Source organism: Medicago sativa, chromosome 3 (genome assembly GCF_051527215.1).
Source record: "Medicago sativa cultivar Bolivia chromosome 3, Bolivia_mono, whole genome shotgun sequence".
NCBI classification, from domain to species: Eukaryota; Viridiplantae; Streptophyta; class Magnoliopsida; order Fabales; family Fabaceae; genus Medicago; species Medicago sativa.
In genome coordinates, this window is record NC_140751.1 from 49,274,559 (window position 1) to 49,294,013 (window position 19,455).

Sequence of the window (19,455 nt, forward strand, 5' to 3'; positions counted from 1 at the left end):
CACCTTTGTTTACTAGCAAATCTTATGGAGACGTTTTTGACGTTATTTCTGAAACCATTTTTTAAATTCAAGTGGGGGATTGTTGGAACATGTGTGGAAATTGAGTAAAAAAGACTAAACACAAATTCCCATGTTGGGTAGAACTAGTGTTGTGTGAATTGAAAAAAGTGGAAGTCCCACATCGGATGGAACACACACATTAGTAGTGTTTATATAGTGGGGGTGTACCTCTAATTAATGGGGGTACATAAGCACTAGAGAAAAAATATATATTGATATATATTTTATTATTTGGAAATGATAAATTAAATAATTAATTTAATCATTATTAGAAAGTGCTTTCTTAGTCCCCAAGTTTTGCTAAAATATTTTGGTACATAATATAATATATTTTTGTACTAAATTTAATATATTTTAGTACTCAATTGAGATATTTTTGTACTAGCTCTAATAAGTGAATTACTTAATCACAAAGTAATGTATTACTTGTTCCCAAAGTTTCTCACTTATTAGTTGTGAATTTTCTCTATAAATAGAGAGCTCACACAGTGCATTCCACACACCGAAAAGAATTTCATTGAGTTGTCGGGAATTCTTTTCTTCTCTTCTCCCTCCGACTTGTGTTAACAAGTTTCTTCTGCTTCTACTCCTTTCTGTCCCTTTCGGTTTCAAATAGAGCGGTTACGTACCGTATCGAGTGGCTTCGATCAATCGATTGAACCATATTTTAAGAGTGTTCTTAAGACCATAGTCCCTTTTCGGTTTAATGTCCCTTCGGAATTAAGAGTGGTCTTAAGTTCATAGTCCCTTTCGATAATATAAGTCCCTTCGGAATAAAGAGTACTATTAAGATCATAGTCCCTTTTGTAATAATAATGTCCCGTCGGAATTATGAATGATCTTAACAGTATATAAATTATTTAAATATTTTTCTATTTGAGGAGAAATGGTGGTATCACCATATTTTGAGTGGTCGTAGTACCATATTGAAAGTTTGGAGAACTTAAAAGTTAGAATGGTGGAAACACCATATTTGAGTGGTCTTAGCACCATATAGAATGGTAATAATACCATATTAAATTGGTTTCAGTATTAATGAGTGGTCTTAGTACCATATTTGAAGGTGTAATTCTCGAACGGTTTTCTACGGTGCAGTAGTTAACCGCACAGTTGTAGCTGGGCTTGTTTTATCCTGGAGGCGGCGTGGTTGATAGTCTACCTTGCACAATTTTGGGTAGTGCCACGAAACGTCTTAAAGAGAGCGACCTGGTCGTGACTCAACCTAGTAACAACTTCGGTAGATAATAGAATTTGGAAATCCAAATACAACAGTTTGGAAATCCAAAAACAACAGATAAAAAATAAACCATTGAATTATGAAGCTCTGCTAGAGTAGGAAAGAAAAGGAAATTGGTTTTTGTTTGGCCTATACTAGGGAGTAAATCAAAACAAAAAAAAAATTTACAGGGGGTAAATCAAAAAAAAGTTTTACAGGGGGAAAAACCGGAAATGACCTATATTACAGGGGGGTGAAACCTATTAACCCACTTTTTTATTAGTTTAAGGGTTAATATATGTTTACCCCTTGTAATATTAACGATTTCCGATTTACCCCCTTTTTTATTAGTATTCAATGATTTGGAGAATATTCCAACATCTCCCATTAAGGAATGGAAAGGACCAATCCTAGAAGGTATGTTTGAGTTACTTTGTCTTGCTTTATTTTTCTCAGCATCAATTATTCTAATTATTCACTTCATCACTTGTTGTAGTTGAAACTTTTCTACAAAAGTTGTCCATAATATTAAAGGGGATTTCCCGTCTTTTCTCCAAAGATATTCCCTCTTTTAAATCTCCTATTGAATGATTTATTTTGGCTTATTCTTAGGCATGTTGCTTCACACGCAATGTACTATTTTATTAGCACTATGGACAAAATAAACGATACATTATCTTGACAGTACCTTGCCATGAACTTCATATTTGATAGTTCTGTACTAGAATAGAAAATGACAATTAAAGAGCACGGTTTATATTGGCATCAATTTTCGATCAGCCTGTCAAGCAAACTTACCATATACCAAAGAATTCTAAAAGCATAGCTTATGCAATTCACAATTTTTAAATGAGAAATCAAAACTTTCGCATAATCTCAATCGCTAAATATTAAGAATTTCCGTAACAAGGATTTCAAACTGCAACAGCAAGACAAGAGATAATGACACTACACAGCAACATTAAGCAGACTAAAGTTACATATAATTATCTCAAGGGGAGTATTTAGGTAACCGGCGGTTAACAGTCGTTGGGATATTTAGGTAATTTTCACCTCGATTGTTAATCCCTTCACGGTCCACACCAAAATTAAGATTTAAAAAAAATATGCATCTCTCTCACCATTGGGTTTACCATCCCAAAATACACTACGACTTCAACCTTCTCACTAGTGCCATGGTGGAAAATAAAGAGCAATATTGTATAAAAAATGATATTTATACAACCATTCTATGATTTAATGGTCGAACGACCATTGGATCATACCGAAGGCTTATATATGCTCTGAACATGGTATTCGATGCATCACATCTTTTCATCAATGCATGAAATCTGCAACTGCATATGATACACTCCAGTAGTCAATTAATCAAGGACACATTAACTCCAGTCATCAATAATAATTGTAACACTCTTTCAAAATAAATAAATAAATAAATATATAAATGTAATAAAAAAAAATTTATCTTTATTTACATGTAGGTTAGGTTAGATAGTAAGTCTTGCATAGGCACAACCCCAAATAAAATTTATTTGGACACACATACATGATTGATAAAATTTAAAAGATAAATGATATCAAGTGATTGTGACTAATTTTTTTTTTTAAAATTTTATGATTCATGTGTGTACCTAAATACTTTTGATTTGAAGTTGTGCCCAACTAAGTATTTCTCGTAGGTTACATGCATAAAAAGAAATTAATTAATTTATTTTGGCAAAAAAAATAAAATTATTCCCCACGAAACCTAAAAATAAATAAAACCTCTTATAATGTTTGTTAGGTTAGGTTGTTATTCCCGTTGATCAAGGTCTCTTCAAAAACGGAACTTACCACACCGCAGCTTCCATCAAACCTCTCCTTGCCTCCGCCATGAATCGTTTCTTCTCAAGGTCCTCTGTTCCACGCCTTCTCTACTCCACAGTACGCTCTTCCTCCATTCTCTCCACCCCTCCCCCCATCCGTCACTTCTCCAACAAATCACAGGAGCATCTGCGCAACGTCTGGCTTTCTGGACTCAGAGACCCTTACCTTACAATGGTTGGAGACTGGAAACCAGTAAGACTAAGCCACCATGACTACGATCCATACTACGTCGACCCACGTGTTGTATACGTGTGTAACAACAGTGATCCCGACGTCCCTTCCTATAAAAACATAACCGTATTTGAACATACCCTGGTCACTTCCTATAAAAACATAACCATATTTGATGTTGATTCCATTGTTGATGCTGAAATAACTTTGCATATTTTCGACAGTGCACTTCTTGTTCTTTCTTGTCTTTATGGTGTTAACATTGAATCCATTGCCATTTTTCAACAAACGACGAGATTTCAATTTCCATTGTTTATATTTATCGACGATATTGAGCTGGAAGGAGCAGATCCATGGAACTTTTTTGATCAAGTCAAATCTAAGCTTAATCATCGCTGTGCTGCAATTCAAGTTCCAATCCGAAGCATTGACGATTGTTATATCGGATTTGTTGATCTTGTCAAGTTAAAGGCCTCCTATTTTCGCTCTAAAAAGTCTTCCAGATCTGGATATTTTGATCGTGTTGCCAACAAGTTAAAAGGCTGCTTCTTTCGCTCTCAAACACCTGATTACGACGATGTAAAAGTAGAAGAAGTGCCCAAATATATGCAAGCCTTTGTGTTGAAAAAAAGACACGAACTCATTGAAATTGTATCAGAGGTTGATGATAAACTTTCTGAAGATTTTCATGGTGGCAGCCAAATTTCAGAGTCTGTTCTCGATGATGCAATTCGTAAAGCAACCATAGCACGGAAATTTGTACCAATTTTCATGGGTACTTTCAGTGACAAGAGATACGAGGGGTTAGAACTACTTAGGGAGGGTGTAATTAGGTATTTGCCAAGTCCAATCGATGTTAGTAATTATGCTCTTGATCAAAATAAGAATGGTGAGAAAATTGAATTGTCTGGAAGTATTGATGCACCATTTGTTGCAAAGGCTTTCACAAATGTGCATTACAATAGACAAAAAAACTTATTAACTTATCTAAGAATCTATCAGGGTGTTATTAAGAAGGGTGATTTTATTACAAATGTTAACACTGGTGAGAAGATTCAGATTCCTAGATTGTATAAGAGACATGATGATGGGATTGAGGAAGTTGATGAAGCTCATGCTGGAGAAATTGTTATGTTGTTCGATGTTCTTCTTAAATCTGGAGATACTTTGACTGATGGGTCTGTTAGATATACAATGACTTCTGCAGATGTTCCTACTGATGGGTCCTCTATACCACGCCTTCCCTACTCCACCGTACGCTCCTCAGCCTCCTCTCCTTCTCCGCCTTCCTTCAATCTCCCTCTCCACCTCCGTCACTTCTCCAACAAGTCAGTGGAGCATCTGCGCCACGTCTGGATTTCTGGATACAACTACGAGACGATGCAGACAGACGGAAATAGTATTACGAATTTAATGCAATCCGGACGACAACGACACACGTTTCAGCTGGGTTTAGGACTAGATAATAACAGACATACCCAAACATATGTCACTTCCTATAAAAACATAACCCTGTTTGACATATCTTGTGGTGATACTTTTTTTGAGAAGATATCTTCTGATCATGTTGATTTCAATGTTGATGTTCAATTAGCTTCACGTATTTTTGACAGTGCAATTCTTGTTCTTTCTTGTCAAGATGGTGTTAAAACCGAATCCATTACTATTGATCAACAAATGACAAGATTTCAACTTCCAAGGCTTATATTTATCCACGATCTTGATCAGGAAGGAGCTGATCCATGGAACGTTGTAGATCAAGTAAAATCTAAGCTTAATCATCGTTGTGCTGCAATTCAAGTTCCAATACGAAGCATTGATGATTGTTATATTGGATTTGTTGATCTTGTCAAGTTAGAGGCATACTTTTTTAGGTCTCAACCGTTTGATGGACTTTTTGATCTTGTCAGCAAGTTAAAGGGCTACTTTTTTGGCTCTGAAACGTCTGATTATGACGATCTACATGAAGATATGAAAGCCTTTGTGTTGAAAAAAAGACGCGAACTCATTGAAATTGTATCAGAGGTTGATGATAAACTTTCTGAAGCTCTTCATGGTGGCAGCCAAATTCCAGAGTCTTATCTCGATGATGCAATTCGTAGGGCAACTATAGCAAGGAAATTTGTGCCAATTATCATCAGTGATGAGAGATATGAAGGGTTAGAACTATTTAAGGAGGGTGTAATTAGGTATTTGCCATGTCCAACCGATGTTAGTAATTATGCTCTTGATCAAAATAGGAAGGGCGAGAAAGTTGAATTGTCTGGAAGTATTGATGCACCACTTGTTGCAAAGGCTTTTGCAAATTGGCATAGGACGTATTTAAAATTAACTTATCTAAGAATCTATCAGGGTGTTATTAAGAAGGGTGATGTTATTACAAATGTTAACACTGGTGAGAAGATTCTGATTCCTCGTTTGGGTAAGAGACATGACGATCTGATTGAGGATCTTGATGAAGCTCATGCTGGAGAAATTGTTTTTGTGTTTGATGTTCATCTTGAATCTGGAGATACTTTTACCGATGGGTCTGTTAGATATACAATGACTTCTGCCGATGTTCCTGCTTATTCGGTCTCAAAAGATTCTGGAGAGAAATTTTCAAATGGTGTGAATTGATTCATTCTAGAGAAATAATATAATCCTACTTACCCAGTTTGTTTGGCTGGTTAGCTTTGCTGTGTTTTGTTGCTTATTTATAACTTATTTTTTATGGTGAATTAATTTGTTGCTTAATTATTGATCTCTGATTAGTTAGTAGTTACTCATTTTTTTTTATTGTGTTCTGCATTTAACACTTGATCCTATCTCTGCTGTCAACATTATCTATGTGTTCTTAAGTTTAACATTTAGTGCAAATGTCATATTAAGACTTGATCCTCCACACTGATAAAAAAAGCAAAACAGAATTTTAAGATAACTTACAGAGGCAAAATAACATAATTTGTTGTTAATAGTTCTGATTATTGCGTATATTTTTCTCAACTTGATTTGTAACCATTCATTGTTTTCAGAATTGGGTCATTTTTGTTTTTATCTGAAATAGAACCATGAGCTGCACTTTTATCATAATATCTGCAATGACTTAATTAGGCAGTGTCCGCATCATGCTTTGGATTGTTCGAGTTTATTATGTTTTGTATTGTTCTCTTAACGGCTTAACGTTGAAGATTTTGCTGGGTTTCGGAATTTGTCATTGGTTGGATCCTTAGTAAACCCTGGCTCGTGTCCATACTCACTTTAACGTTTGTAATATTTGGATCATTCTCTGAGGCATCTATTGAACTTCTAGTTGGAATCATAACATAAACCTAACTTTGCACTTCAAATAACTTTATTAGCTTTATATAGGTTATTTTACTCATGCTTTGAGTATTTTTGGAAAACCATCAGCTTTGTTTCATGTGATTTCAATGCATAATGGTTTGAAGGTTGCTTTTGACGAAAAATATAGAGTATAGTTTGAAAATGTGATTCACTTTTCAAAAAAGAAAATGAGACTGGAACAAATTGGTAGATTTAAGACAGCATTGAAATGTAAAAAATAAGGCATGGCATAAGTAGCAAAGCATCACTTACATGTAATTTTAATCTTGAGACAAACCATGAAGATATATTTACATAGATGACTTCGAATTGATAGTTTGAGTTGAGTTATGGTTTAAACTATAAAGTGAAATCTTACATCGAAGTTTATATTTGTGACGTTATGAAACATAATATTGCTATGTAGAACCAAAACTTAAGAGATTGAAGATGTGCCAATGTCTAATATCGACATTAATCACTTCTATTTTCTTAAATTATTGACATGTGTCTGTGTCATGTCTAGTGTCTATGTATGTGTCAGTGATTGCTAGTTATTTCGCTTCCAGTGAAGTGAAGCACTACTCCGATGAAATTTATGTGTCTGGATAAATTAAAGAATAATAATTGGTTCAAGTCATTCTGCTTGCTGCATTTTATATATCTTATAATTACAAAATAAGCATATATGTTCCATCAAAAGTACAAATATAATGAACTCAAGCAGGAGAAATGTTGAGTATCAGTTCCATCAATATTTTCCCAATCGGATTAAACCAATAAATAAGAACAAGATTATGTCTCCTTGCGCTGAAACAAAATTTTCGAATACATCAGCAATACATCTGGTTATTGAGTACAAACTTGTTTAGGTCCCTATATAAGCGTTTCACATATTTGACTCACACACATCTTTCTCACTCGAATTTACATGCAACTTTCATAGAACTACAAATTTCATGTTAGCAAAATTGTTACCATGATAAAGTTAACAGTTAACATTTGCTGCAACTTTGTTTTCTTTCTTGATAACGTGCACGAGGATTGGACATTAGGAATGAAATTACAAAAGCAAGATGAAACTCACTTGAAAGTCAGATTTATTAGACGACTAACGAATGATATATACTTCTTAATTATAGTACAAAAAGACATATTCTGCAATCTACTAAAATTTTAAAGTTGTTGTGATTTATTATAACTATGAGTTTTTTTTCACCATATCAACTCTAGTCTGTTGAGTATAATTTTTCTCGTACAAAATTAAATAAAATTCATTCAAACCTTTCACATTGCATAAACAGGCATAGCAGAGTGCTCTAACTAGGAGAATCTTGTTACACAGTTTGTTCACTGTTAAATGACATATGCTTCGGGTCTCAATGTGTGTGCATATATTATCAAAGCTGGAAACAAGTGAACAAAACCTTTTGAAGTATTTCAAGTACTCCTCTGTCTTTTTACTCTTGTGCGGTTAAAGACATGGTACACATGACAGCACAATGCATGCATAATACTTGGTACTGAGATGAATCACCTCATAGCAAATGTTGTCTGTTCATATCGAGACCAACACAACTCCGAGAACAAAAGTTTATTTTACATTTCTCCTATAATGCAAGTTTTTTTTATGGAAGTTATTCTGCATGATCAGTAATTTCCGAAACATCTTATATATAAATCACCCATCTGCCACTTAGCTACCAATTCTAGCTACTATCATACTCACACTTGAATTGGATATTTTTCTATGATCCACATTCTACAGAAGCATGTCTCGTGCACCTCTTTGATTTGGGAAGAAACAAAAAGAAAAATCTGCAACCATGCCAATCATGATGTCATAAAACTTATAACTGGTTATATTGAGAGCTAGAGCAATCAAATGCAAAAGGGATATGTCAATTAAATTTACTCAACTAACAGAACCGAAACTATTTCCAATCGCATGACGGTCTAAACATATGTGACAAGATCAGAATAGATCAAACCTGCATCCGTAAAGCGATAGATCTTTGAAACGAGTTATTTCATGATGTGAAAGCTGGATCTCGCTTCTGTTAGAGACCATTAAATCATAGGCTGTCTTATTATAGTGAGACGGACGGAGTATTATAGAATTTTATGATAACTTCTATCCATTTCATTTGGTGGCTGTTTTATCAGAGGATTATGCATGTTGGAGATCATTGTTATGCAAATTTGGGATATAGCCATACAAACAGAGTAGTCACGGCATCAATAATTAACAGTTCTACAATATGAATCGTATAACTGTTACAGTTGCTGCAGAAATTATATAAATTGGATTACATGTTTCTATAAATTTATATACAATAATTTATCAAGTATGGTGGTAGATGATAGATCTCTGGCAAGTGCACCAAATACTATCGAAGTAGTAAAAATATCGATCCCACGAGGACTGTTTTAACTTCAATAATTCAATCGCGTTATAAGAATAGGATGTGTAAAAGTTTATTTTTGGTTTGCCACTAGGCAGTAGATTTGGTTTGATTTTACGAAATCAAATAAAAAAGAATAGATTTGATTAAGAAAATAGGAGAGAAAGATGAGATCAGATCCGTCGAATCCTCTAAGTTCCCCTAATTGGTCTACTGCACCTATTTGTTATGAATCCTTTTCTAATTTACGATGATTAACAAAATAGTCCTAATCAATCCCTTGAGTTAGGACCCTCTTCTTAAACTACAGCCCCTAATTCCTTAGGTGGTCTAATAATTCTTGAAGGTTTTACCGAACGTTAACCTATTATCACTAACAAACGATTATCTATTCCTAGACTAACCCTGTTTATTAGAACAATTCAATTAGGTCTAAGTTGAAAGCCATGGTCAGTGGTCATTCATTCTCACGAAATCAAGTTATATGTGATCAAGATATAAAAAGCATTAAGAACAATTGAATTGAATAAACTAGAATTGAATTCATAAACAAAATAGAGTTTCACAGCAACATGTGTCAATTAGGGTTACAAAGATTCATCTTGGATCCAATCTCTAAGAGATTTAGCTACTCATAATTGAGTTTACAAATAGCATAATCAATGAAAGAATTAAAACATACATAAACTGGGTTAGAGATGATGAAATCCTCTCCGCTGCAGCCTTCTGGGTGTTAAAATCGCACTTTCGTTCTCCAAAATCGTAACCCTTGTTCTTCAGCTTGAGTGCAGTATTTATAGAAGTCATGGGCCTGACCCATCAAAATCGCGCCGCGCCTTGTTAATTGGCGTGCCGCGATTTCCCTCAAACAGGGAGGATGTAATTTTTCTTCAAAAATCGCAGCACGGCTTGAATTTGGCGTGGCGCGATTTCCTTCGAACAGACTTCAAATTTTAAGCTTTTTGCACTCCAGAACAGTATAAATTGCATGAGAACTCTATCAAAATGTCACAATAAGTCCCTAATATTACGTAATGACAGGATGTCATCACAACCCCAAACTTAAACCATTCCTTGCCCTCAAGGAATTTGCTTGCAACAGTGACAAACGACAGTAAAATAACAGTTACCTGACAAAACGATAGTACCCAAAAGTTCATTCTCCTTCTAGCTAAAGATGAGCTAGTTTGACTTGTTCGCATCCACCAATTCACAACTCCTCGCATCAAAGTGAAACAGGGTTCTACCAGTCGACATGCAGGTCTACATATTACCATACGCTTGAAAAGTTTCTAAATATCAATCAAAGTCAATTATCATTACACACTTTTGAGGTCTTTAGGGTTATAACGGGGCTTAGGTGAAAGGTGGGATATATTTGGATAAGTAGGCTACACAAAATTTGAGTTAGGCATTCCTACGGAAGTTAAAGCACAAAATTCATTCCTTCATTCATTCACCTTGTGGAAATACAATCAATGCAAAGGTACTAGAGAACATTTTTAACATTTAGGGACACTCGAGTTTGAAGTTACTCGGATTTTAGATGTTTTGTCCCTTTTTCATCATTCAATTTCTTTTTTTTTGATACACCATTTTTGTGTGTATTTTGCATGTCAATTTCATATTTTTTTCATTTTTGTTCTCTAATTCTCTAGTACCCCCACCCCAAACTTAGTTGGTTGCAAATTCCAATAGCAACCCCAAACTTAATCTTTTGTAACTAAAAGTCTCTAGGCTTGTAATGTAGTTTGTCACCGAACAAAAAGTTCTAATCCTACCGGCTCACAATTGGTTAAGAAAGGATAAATTCAGCAAATTAAAACAGGGTAGGCTTCAAAAAGGCTCACAGGACCAAGCACTTTTGCCTCAGTGTGTAATTGACAAAGACCAATCAATAATAGAGAAACAATGCAAGTTCTAGAAATGTAGTTGCATGGAAAACTAATCTAAATATAAGTAAATTGAAAAACAAATTTGGCAATGAACCTTATGGCTGAGATTTCTGGGAGTATGTGACTACCTAGCAACGCCGTACACTTCGCCTTTGAATCAAGTCACCCCTCCTTTAGAACTTTTGGAATACCGTTTCATCAAACAACTGTTACTAAACTGGAATAGGTCACATGAAACAAAACAAATTCATTAATAATAAACAAGTGCAGGAGCAATTACAATAGGGAAATAAGTTCAATGGACTTCGACACTAAAAAGAAAATAAAGAAAATACATCAAAAAGAAAAATGACTGAAAAATAAAATACAAAGCAGAAAATGCTAATCCATCAGTAGATCAGCCCATGTCCTGATCATCATCCGAGTGTCCAGCCCCCGGTGTCCTCAATCCTTCAAAGATGCCATCCCCTTGATCTTGCTCGGTGGTGTTGAAATCATCAGTGATTTCCCTCCTCATGCGCAGCCCATACTCTTCTTGATGTGTAAAATATTGCTCCATGCGCTCACGGGAGCCTCCAAACCTCTCATAAGACCCACTAATCGGACCCATATGCAATTGAGCCTCCGCAGCAAACGCAGCTGAGAACCTAGGACGGTTCACCCACAGCTGGTCCGAAGTCTCATTCATCCAATTAGCTTGCACATGCATGAATTCCTCAAGCTTTGGATGAAGAGGAGCATAACCCCCTTGGCTACTACTCCCTCCTTGCTCCATTTGTTGTTGCCTTGCTGACTCCATCTCTCTCTCCTTCATATAGCCTTCATATTTCTTGACAAACCCATCCATGACCGAGTCGGTGATTGGCTTCATATTGCTTGTGTTGAGATCACTATCATAAGCCGGTACCAACTCTTGCTCACACAACCAATTAATTAGACTCCCATGCCCCAATTGTGTGGTGTTTCCGGTTGCTAGATCATGAAGACTATTGGCCAAGAGGCGGCCAATATCTATAGGGTGCTCCTTGATGATGGCATAGGCAGCAAGCACCCTCTTGAGAGGAATTTCAGAAGTGCAGGATGCACTCTCAAGAGTCTGGACCACATAAGACACCCATGCCTTGGGTACCGGCAGCATCTCCGCATAAGTAAGCATCCGGGACTTTTTCTAAGTCGACCCAGGCCTACACATGGTGGTGATGATCTCATCAAAGGTATCCTCCGTAATAGCAAATCTTTCCCGCCTCAATTTTCCAACCCAACACTCTTCCGGTGCTTGAACATTCAGCCATGCGTTGAGAGCATCCGGGCTGAAATCAATGTACTTTCCTCGAACAAAAGATTGAAAGGGTGTATCGGACACCCTTGCATTTGCAAATAATTCGACGATCACCGTTTTGTTGTTTGCCTCGTCGATCATCTCATTCAATCTCGTCCACCCCCTCCTTCGTAATTCAGACTCAAAGAAAGGATATTTCACAAGCTTTGTGAAATCAAACTTCCTCTCCCCTATGACTTCAAAACTTTTCATAGATTGATGGAACTCTTGGGCTAAGTCATTGATGAAATGGATGGCGTTTTCGGGTGGTTCGGATGCGGCACGAGGACGTTTGGATTTGCTTGTGGATGGCTTGGGGTTGGTGGCTTTCTTTGAGCGGGTGTTTCTTTGGTTGGAGGCCATTTGTGGTTTGGGAAGATGGTGAATGGAAAGTTTTGTGAAGTTTGGGAAAGTTTTGAATGATTGTGGTTTGATGGTGGTTTGGATTGATGAATTTTTGATTGGACTATTGGTTTGATGATGGTTAGGAAGTGAATATTGAGATGAAGATGAAGAGAATTCGTGAATGGAAGTTTAGGGAAGTTTTGGTAGAGAAAGGTAGGAAGAATGGAATGAAAATGATGATGAACAGTGAAGGATTTTATAGTGCTGTTTGGGCAAAATCGCGGCACGCCAATATACAAGGCGCGGCGCGATTTTGCATTGTAACGGGCAATAACGGGCAAATTTGTAACGGCTAGTAACGGCTATAAGTCCAACGGCTATTTTTTTTTCATATAACAGCCAAAATCGCGCCGCGGTAATGACCAGGCGTGCCGCGATTTTGGTATAACAGGGAGTCATGCTTGCTGTTTCTGAAAATCGCGCTGCGGCCATATATAGGCGCGGCGCGATTTTGAACGTACAGGGGGGAATTCCTTGCTTTCTCAGGCCAAAAATTTTGTTTTCTTGAAAAATGCCTGAGTTCCTTGAATTTTTGAAAAACTTTTGAGGAGAGAATCATGCAAGACATCAGTACCTTGCATGATTTTCTTGGCAAGAGGTATCCTTGAACAAATTTTTAAACTTTCCTGCCTTGTATTAAAAGAAAAGAAAAATATTTTTGTGTTTTTATTTTTGAAAGCAATAAAATCATACCTGAAAAATAAATAGTGGGTTGCCTCCCACTCAGCGCTTCTTTACCATCACTAGCTTGACTGATGACTATCCCTAAGGATCAGTTGATGTGGCTCCCTCTTCATTGTTTGGGAGTCCTCCTTTACGGTACCGTTTCAACTTTTGTTCCTTACCCTTGAAAGTTCCTTGTGCTCCAGACTTCCTTAGGTCCACAGCTTCATCAATAGGCTTGTTTCTTGCCAACCCTTCATCACAGTACCTCCTAACTCTTTCTAAAGTATCAGAGAGAGTTGAAAGCATACACCATTGAAAAGCAGCCTGCCCATTACGCATCCCATAGGGAATCTTCTTATAAGCAAATACACCAGAAGGTTTAGTAAGAGTAGTCTTAGGCATATTGTTCCAAGTTCCCAATCCCCCATACTTGTTGTCGAGGATGTCTCCTGATGATTGTTGTTTCATCTGTTCTTTGCTTACTTCCAGTTGCTTAACAGCCTCTATTATTCCAACATCTTCAATCACTTCTTGTCTGTCTATAGATTCCACACTTTCCACCTCCGTAGATTGAATAGGTTGAGATTCAAGGGATTTATCTTCCACTGTTTCTTCCACAACGTCAATCCGGTAACACTTGGGATTCTCATCTTGGTGCTTCATTGCCTCAAAGATATTGAAGACTACCTGCTCCTTATGGAACCTCAACATTAGCTCTCCACGTTCAACATCAATCAAAGCACGACCAGTTGCAAGGAAAGGTCTTCCTAGAATGAGTGGCATGTCTTCATCTTCAGCCATATCTAGGACCACAAAATCTGCTGGGAACACCAAGTCATTAACCTTCACTAGTACATCTTCTAGTATACCGACAGGATAAGAGATTGACCGATCAGCTAAAGTAATGGTCATTCTTGTTGGTTTTGGTTCCCCACACTTAAGCTTCTTCATCATTGAAAGTGGCATCAGATTTATACTTGCTCCCAAGTCACATAAAGCTCTACCAATGTCTACCGGTCCAATTGAACAAGGGATAGTGAAAGCACCAGGATCCTTCAGCTTAGGTGGCAGCTTCTTTTGGAGAATAGCACTACAATTTTCAGAAAGTGCAATATTCTCATCATCCTTAGGCTTCCTTCGTTTAGTCAACAAGTCTTTCATGAACTTAGCATATAACGGCATTTGATCGAGAGCTTCACCGAAAGGAATATGCACCTGAAGTTGTGAGAAAAGTTGCATGAACTTCTTGAATTGACCTTCATCCTTTTCTTTCTTCTTCGAAAGGTGAGGGTATGGAAGCTTCACATATGATGGAATAACCTGTGGTTTGTCTCCATCTTTCAAAATTTGACTCTTCGACTTCCTCAAGATTGAATCTTCATCAATTAGCTTCTCACTTTTTTCTCCCTCTATTTTTTTCTTCCTTTCGTTTTCAACTACTCCATGATCATTTTCTTTTTCAACTACACCCTCATCATTGTTTTCAACTACATCATTCTCCTCCACCTCAACTACTTCATCAACCTTCTTTGGAGCTTTTGGAACTAAAGGTGTCAAAACCTTTTTGCTCCTCAATTCAATAGCATTACAAGACTCATTCTTAGGGTTATCTTTAGTGTTACCTGAGAATCCGCCTTTGTTTTGTTCAGCCAACTGCTTAGCCAATTGCCCCAGTTGAGTTTCAAGCATCTTCCTAGAAGCTTCATTGTTCTTTCTTTCAGCTTCTTGACTCTTCTTCATCTCTTCAAAGTTGCCTTGAGTCATCTTCATGAAGTTCATCATAGTTTCCTCAAGAGCTGATGGCTTCCTTTGTTGTTGTTGAGGAGGAGTGAGCATCTGAGAGTTCAAAGCATTGTTATTTGAGTAGCTTAGATTTGGATGCTTATTAATGTCTGAATTGTAGTATTGATTCTGCCTTTGATAACCTCCCATGAAGTTAGCTTCTTCATTTGACCCTTCTGGAACACATTCACCGTTGGGATGTTCTTCACCACATAAGTCGCATTTGATTGCAGCCACTTGTTGTTGCTTATGAGCCAAAGTGAAGCCTTGAAACTCCTTAGTTAGAGCTTCGATTTGTTTGTTCATAGCTGCTTGGTTAGCAAGGATAGCAGTTTGTTCACTCACCCCAAACACTCCTCTTTCTTTCTTTTTAGCTTGATCACGATACTCATTGCCAGCCATGTTTTCAATTAGAGCTTGAACTTCATGATCAGTTTTGCTTTTGAGACTACCTCCCACGGAAGCATCTAAGAACATTCTAGTGTTTGGTGTTACCCCCTCGGTGAAGATTTGGAGGTATTGTTTCTCGGTGAACTCATGATTAGGGCATCTCTTAAGAAGCAAATTGAATCGCTCCCAAGCATCATACAATGATTCACCTTCTCCTTGCTTGAAGTTAGAGATCTCCATCTTCTTTTCCCAATATTTAGACATAGGGAAATATTTCTCCAAGAACTTCAGCTCTAACTCTTCCCATGTTTGGACAGTCCCGTTCGGTATTGTTAGCAACCAATCTTTTGCTCTTCCCGTCAAGGTGAAAGGAAACAGCCTTAGCTTCTTTTGTGCTTCAGTCACGGTGGCTGGTTGCACACAAAACTCGCAGGTTTCAGCAAAGCGGCTCAAGTGTTCATGAGGACTCATAGCTTCAGTCCCATCGAATTGCTTGTCCCTCAAACCGTTGAGGACAGTTGTCTTGATGTCGAATGCTACGGGGTTAGCTGGTTGAAAAGTGTGGGTCAGTTGACCGCGATGAGTGGCTAACCCGTAGTCTCCTAGCTTAGGCCTTGGTGGTACAACACCTTCTCCTTCCATAGTTGCAGATTTAGGAGAAGAGGTCGTTTCAGATTCAGTTGAGAGTGGCTCCGGTATTTGTTCTCGAACACCCGGTGGAACGGACTGAGCTAACCTTTGCGATCGGACAGCTTTCCGAAGTGCTCTAGCAGTCCTTTCAATTTCCGGATCGTACTCTAAGTCGTCTGAGCTCTGTTTACCTCGCATAAACAGCAAAATACCTTAGTAGCACTGCACAACGCAAAGTAATCAAGTGAATATGAAAACAGAAAAATAAAAAATAGAAATTAAAAACAGAAAATTAAATTGCAAAAAACCCTAAATTATAACGTAATTGTCTTGTTGAAATAATTCAACAGTCCCCGGCAACGGCGCCAAAAACTTGATAGATCTCTGGCAAGTGCACCAAATACTATCGAAGTAGTAAAAATATCGATCCCACGAGGACTGTTTTAACTTCAATAATTCAATCACGTTATAAGAATAGGATGTGTAAAAGTTTATTTTTGGTTTGCCACTAGGCAGTAGATTTGGTTTGATTTTACGAAATCAAATAAAAAAGAATAGATTTGGTTAAGAAAATAGGAGAGAAAGATGAGATCAGATCCGTCGAATCCTCTAAGTTCCCCTAATTGGTCTACTGCACCTATTTGTTATGAATCCTTTTCTAATTTACGATGATTAACAAAATAGTCCTAATCAATCCCTTGAGTTAGGACCCTCTTCTTAAACTACAGCCCCTAATTCCTTAGGTGGTCTAATAATTCTTGAAGGTTTTACCGAACGTTAACCTATTATCACTAACAAACGATTATCTATTCCTAGACTAACCCTGTTTATTAGAACAATTCAATTAGGTCTAAGTTGAAAGTCATGGTCAGTGGTCATTCATTCTCACGAAATCAAGTTATATGTGATCAAGATATAAAAAGCATTAAGAACAATTGAATTGAATAAACTAGAATTGAATTCATAAACAAAATAGAGTTTCACAGCAACATGTGTCAATTAGGGTTACAAAGATTCATCTTGGATCCAATCTCTAAGAGATTTAGCTACTCATAATTGAGTTTACAAATAGCATAATCAATGAAAGAATTAAAACATACATAAACTGGGTTAGAGATGATGAAATCCTCTCCGCTGCAGCCTTCTGGGTGTTAAAATCGCACTTTCGTTCTCCAAAATCGTAACCCTTGTTCTTCAGCTTGAGTGCAGTATTTATAGAAGTCATGGGCCTGACCCATCAAAATCGCGCCGCGCCTTGTTAATTGGCGTGCCACGATTTCCCTCAAACAGGGATGATGTAATTTTTCTTCAAAAATCGCAGCACGGCTTGAATTTGGCGTGGCGTGATTTCCTTCGAACAGACTTCAAATTTTAAGCTTTTTGCACTCCAGAACAGTATAAATTGCATGAGAACTCTATCAAAATGTCACAATAAGTCCCTAATATTACGTAACGACAGGATGTCATCAGTAGAATAAAAGTGTGTGTGGAAATTTTGTTACAATAGAAAATCCGATTCTAACGTAAGAAGTAAACATGCAAAAACAGAATAGTTGATTACGGTGTTCGGCTAACTGTACCTACGTGTTTGACAACAAGTATATGCTATTATTTTCTATTATGCACTGAATTGTGCTCCTCTCGATTTGCTATCTTTTGCAAGATTGCGTTGCGTCTGTTCAGTTATAAGGGAATATGAGCTATAATCAAGATTTTTCTTCCTCCAAATCTACAATATATTATGTGAAGATGTCATCTGAAATCATTTGAATTAATAAGGAAAAACCAATATTGTCATATCAGATTTAACATAATGCAGGCAGTGGCTATTCAGTCAGATTGGCTTAATGCTAGGGAAGAGAATGCCAGGCTTATGCGCGACGGAAAAAGCCTCCGTCAGGTTGGTTAACTTGTAATGTGGATGCAGGATTCATAGCAGTCTCGGTACCACCAATGTGGTGCATGACTATGACGCGATACACATAAGGGAAGGGGAATCTGCAGCTCTCTTGGAGGCCATTAGGTGGGTCGCTGAGATGGGAGTCTCCTGTATCTTTTTTCGAGTCAGATTGCAAAATTCTTCTGGATGCAATTCATGGCAACAAATGTGATGCTGAATTCTTTTCTATAATCCCCTATATTAAAATGATGTTATTTTTCAATTTAAATGATATTAATTTGATTGCTCATACCCTCGTAAGGGCGGCTATTTTTTGGACTAATTAATTGCCAATTTTTTGAGGTTTTACCTCATTGTAATCGATATTTTTTCTTAATGATATAAGCTGAGTTTTCTTTGGTATAAAACAGAGAGATAAACACCTTAGATGAAAATATAATTTTTTGGTATCCTTTCAAAGATAATTATCTACACTAACTTACATGTCTGGGGAAGAGGAAGAAAATATTGCAAAGCTCAAAATCAGAGATGGTAATCTTCTACTCCAGAAACACCTTAGATGAAAATCTTTCTCGTCTTTCCCTTTCTCGATTCAACATGGTAATCTTCTTTCGTAATATATTGCTTGCTGGTTTTGAGGTAGATATGGTTTTTGTCCCATGTGGTTTAAATTGTGTTTTGTTTGATGTAAGAGTGTAGGATTATGGGAGTTATTGAGAATGGGATAATGTCATATTCTTGTGCACGTTTGGAATGTCTCATTAAAAATACAAGACTTCCTACATTCTCCAACAAATTATCAATAGGTTGATCTTCATTGAATGTCCAAATCATTACTATATGACAAATTCAACAAATTCATTCATTCCGAATACTTGGAGTTGAGAAACAAAGTTATCCCTAAGCGGTTCGTCTTCTAATTCATTAAAATAATGCTTAAATACCTACATCAAACACACAAATTCCATTGATTGTTCATTGTTTGCAAAAACTTATTCAATTCTAAATTTAAATGAAGGTTCGTTCGAATCAGAAGAATGCTTACAACAATTATTCGATACAGGAAGAAGGCTAGTGGCATTACTATTTTGTCTCACACACAGTGATCACAAGGCGAACATTGCTTGCTATCTTGTATAAACATATAGGTAACACTGTTGTCGTAATCAACCCGATATTGTGACATAGTGAATAATATTGTGAACAACGATGCTATATTATATCATCATCACCCATCCTTTAATTACTGTGCTAAAGCAAAGTTATCTTTTCCTTTAGTCAAAACAAAAAAATAGGTGCTGGAGACGGGTACTGGTGTGCAACAAAAATAAAGATATAAAGTTCGTTTTAGTAAGTGTGGAACATTGAACTGTAGTTTGGCGTGTGCCAATTAATCACTTAATTGCAAATTCCCAACCCAATGTCTCACGTGAAAGATTTGAAAC

At 36.8% G+C, this 19,455-nt stretch overlaps 1 protein-coding gene and 1 non-coding gene across 2 annotated transcripts; both read left to right on the forward strand.

Moving 5' to 3' along the window:
• Positions 1-2,971: 2,971 nt before the first annotated feature.
• Positions 2,972-6,329, forward strand: LOC146937934 (uncharacterized). The gene has a single exon (XM_085752016.1). It carries the CDS (start codon positions 3,149-3,151, stop codon positions 5,930-5,932), a length of 2,784 nt encoding a protein of 927 aa, XP_085608142.1. The 5' UTR covers positions 2,972-3,148; the 3' UTR covers positions 5,933-6,329.
• Positions 6,330-15,622: 9,293 nt separating this feature from the next.
• On the forward strand, positions 15,623-15,728 carry LOC146937935 (small nucleolar RNA R71). The gene has a single exon (XR_015033824.1). It is a non-coding gene; the product is annotated as a small nucleolar RNA R71 (small nucleolar RNA).
• The last annotated feature ends 3,727 nt before the right edge of the window (positions 15,729-19,455 follow it).

Excerpts from the sequence above, each read along its gene's own strand:
- LOC146937934 (XM_085752016.1), top strand. The coding sequence starts at position 3,149 with ATGAATCGTTTCTTCTCAAGGTCCTCTGTTCCACGCCTTCTCTACTCC.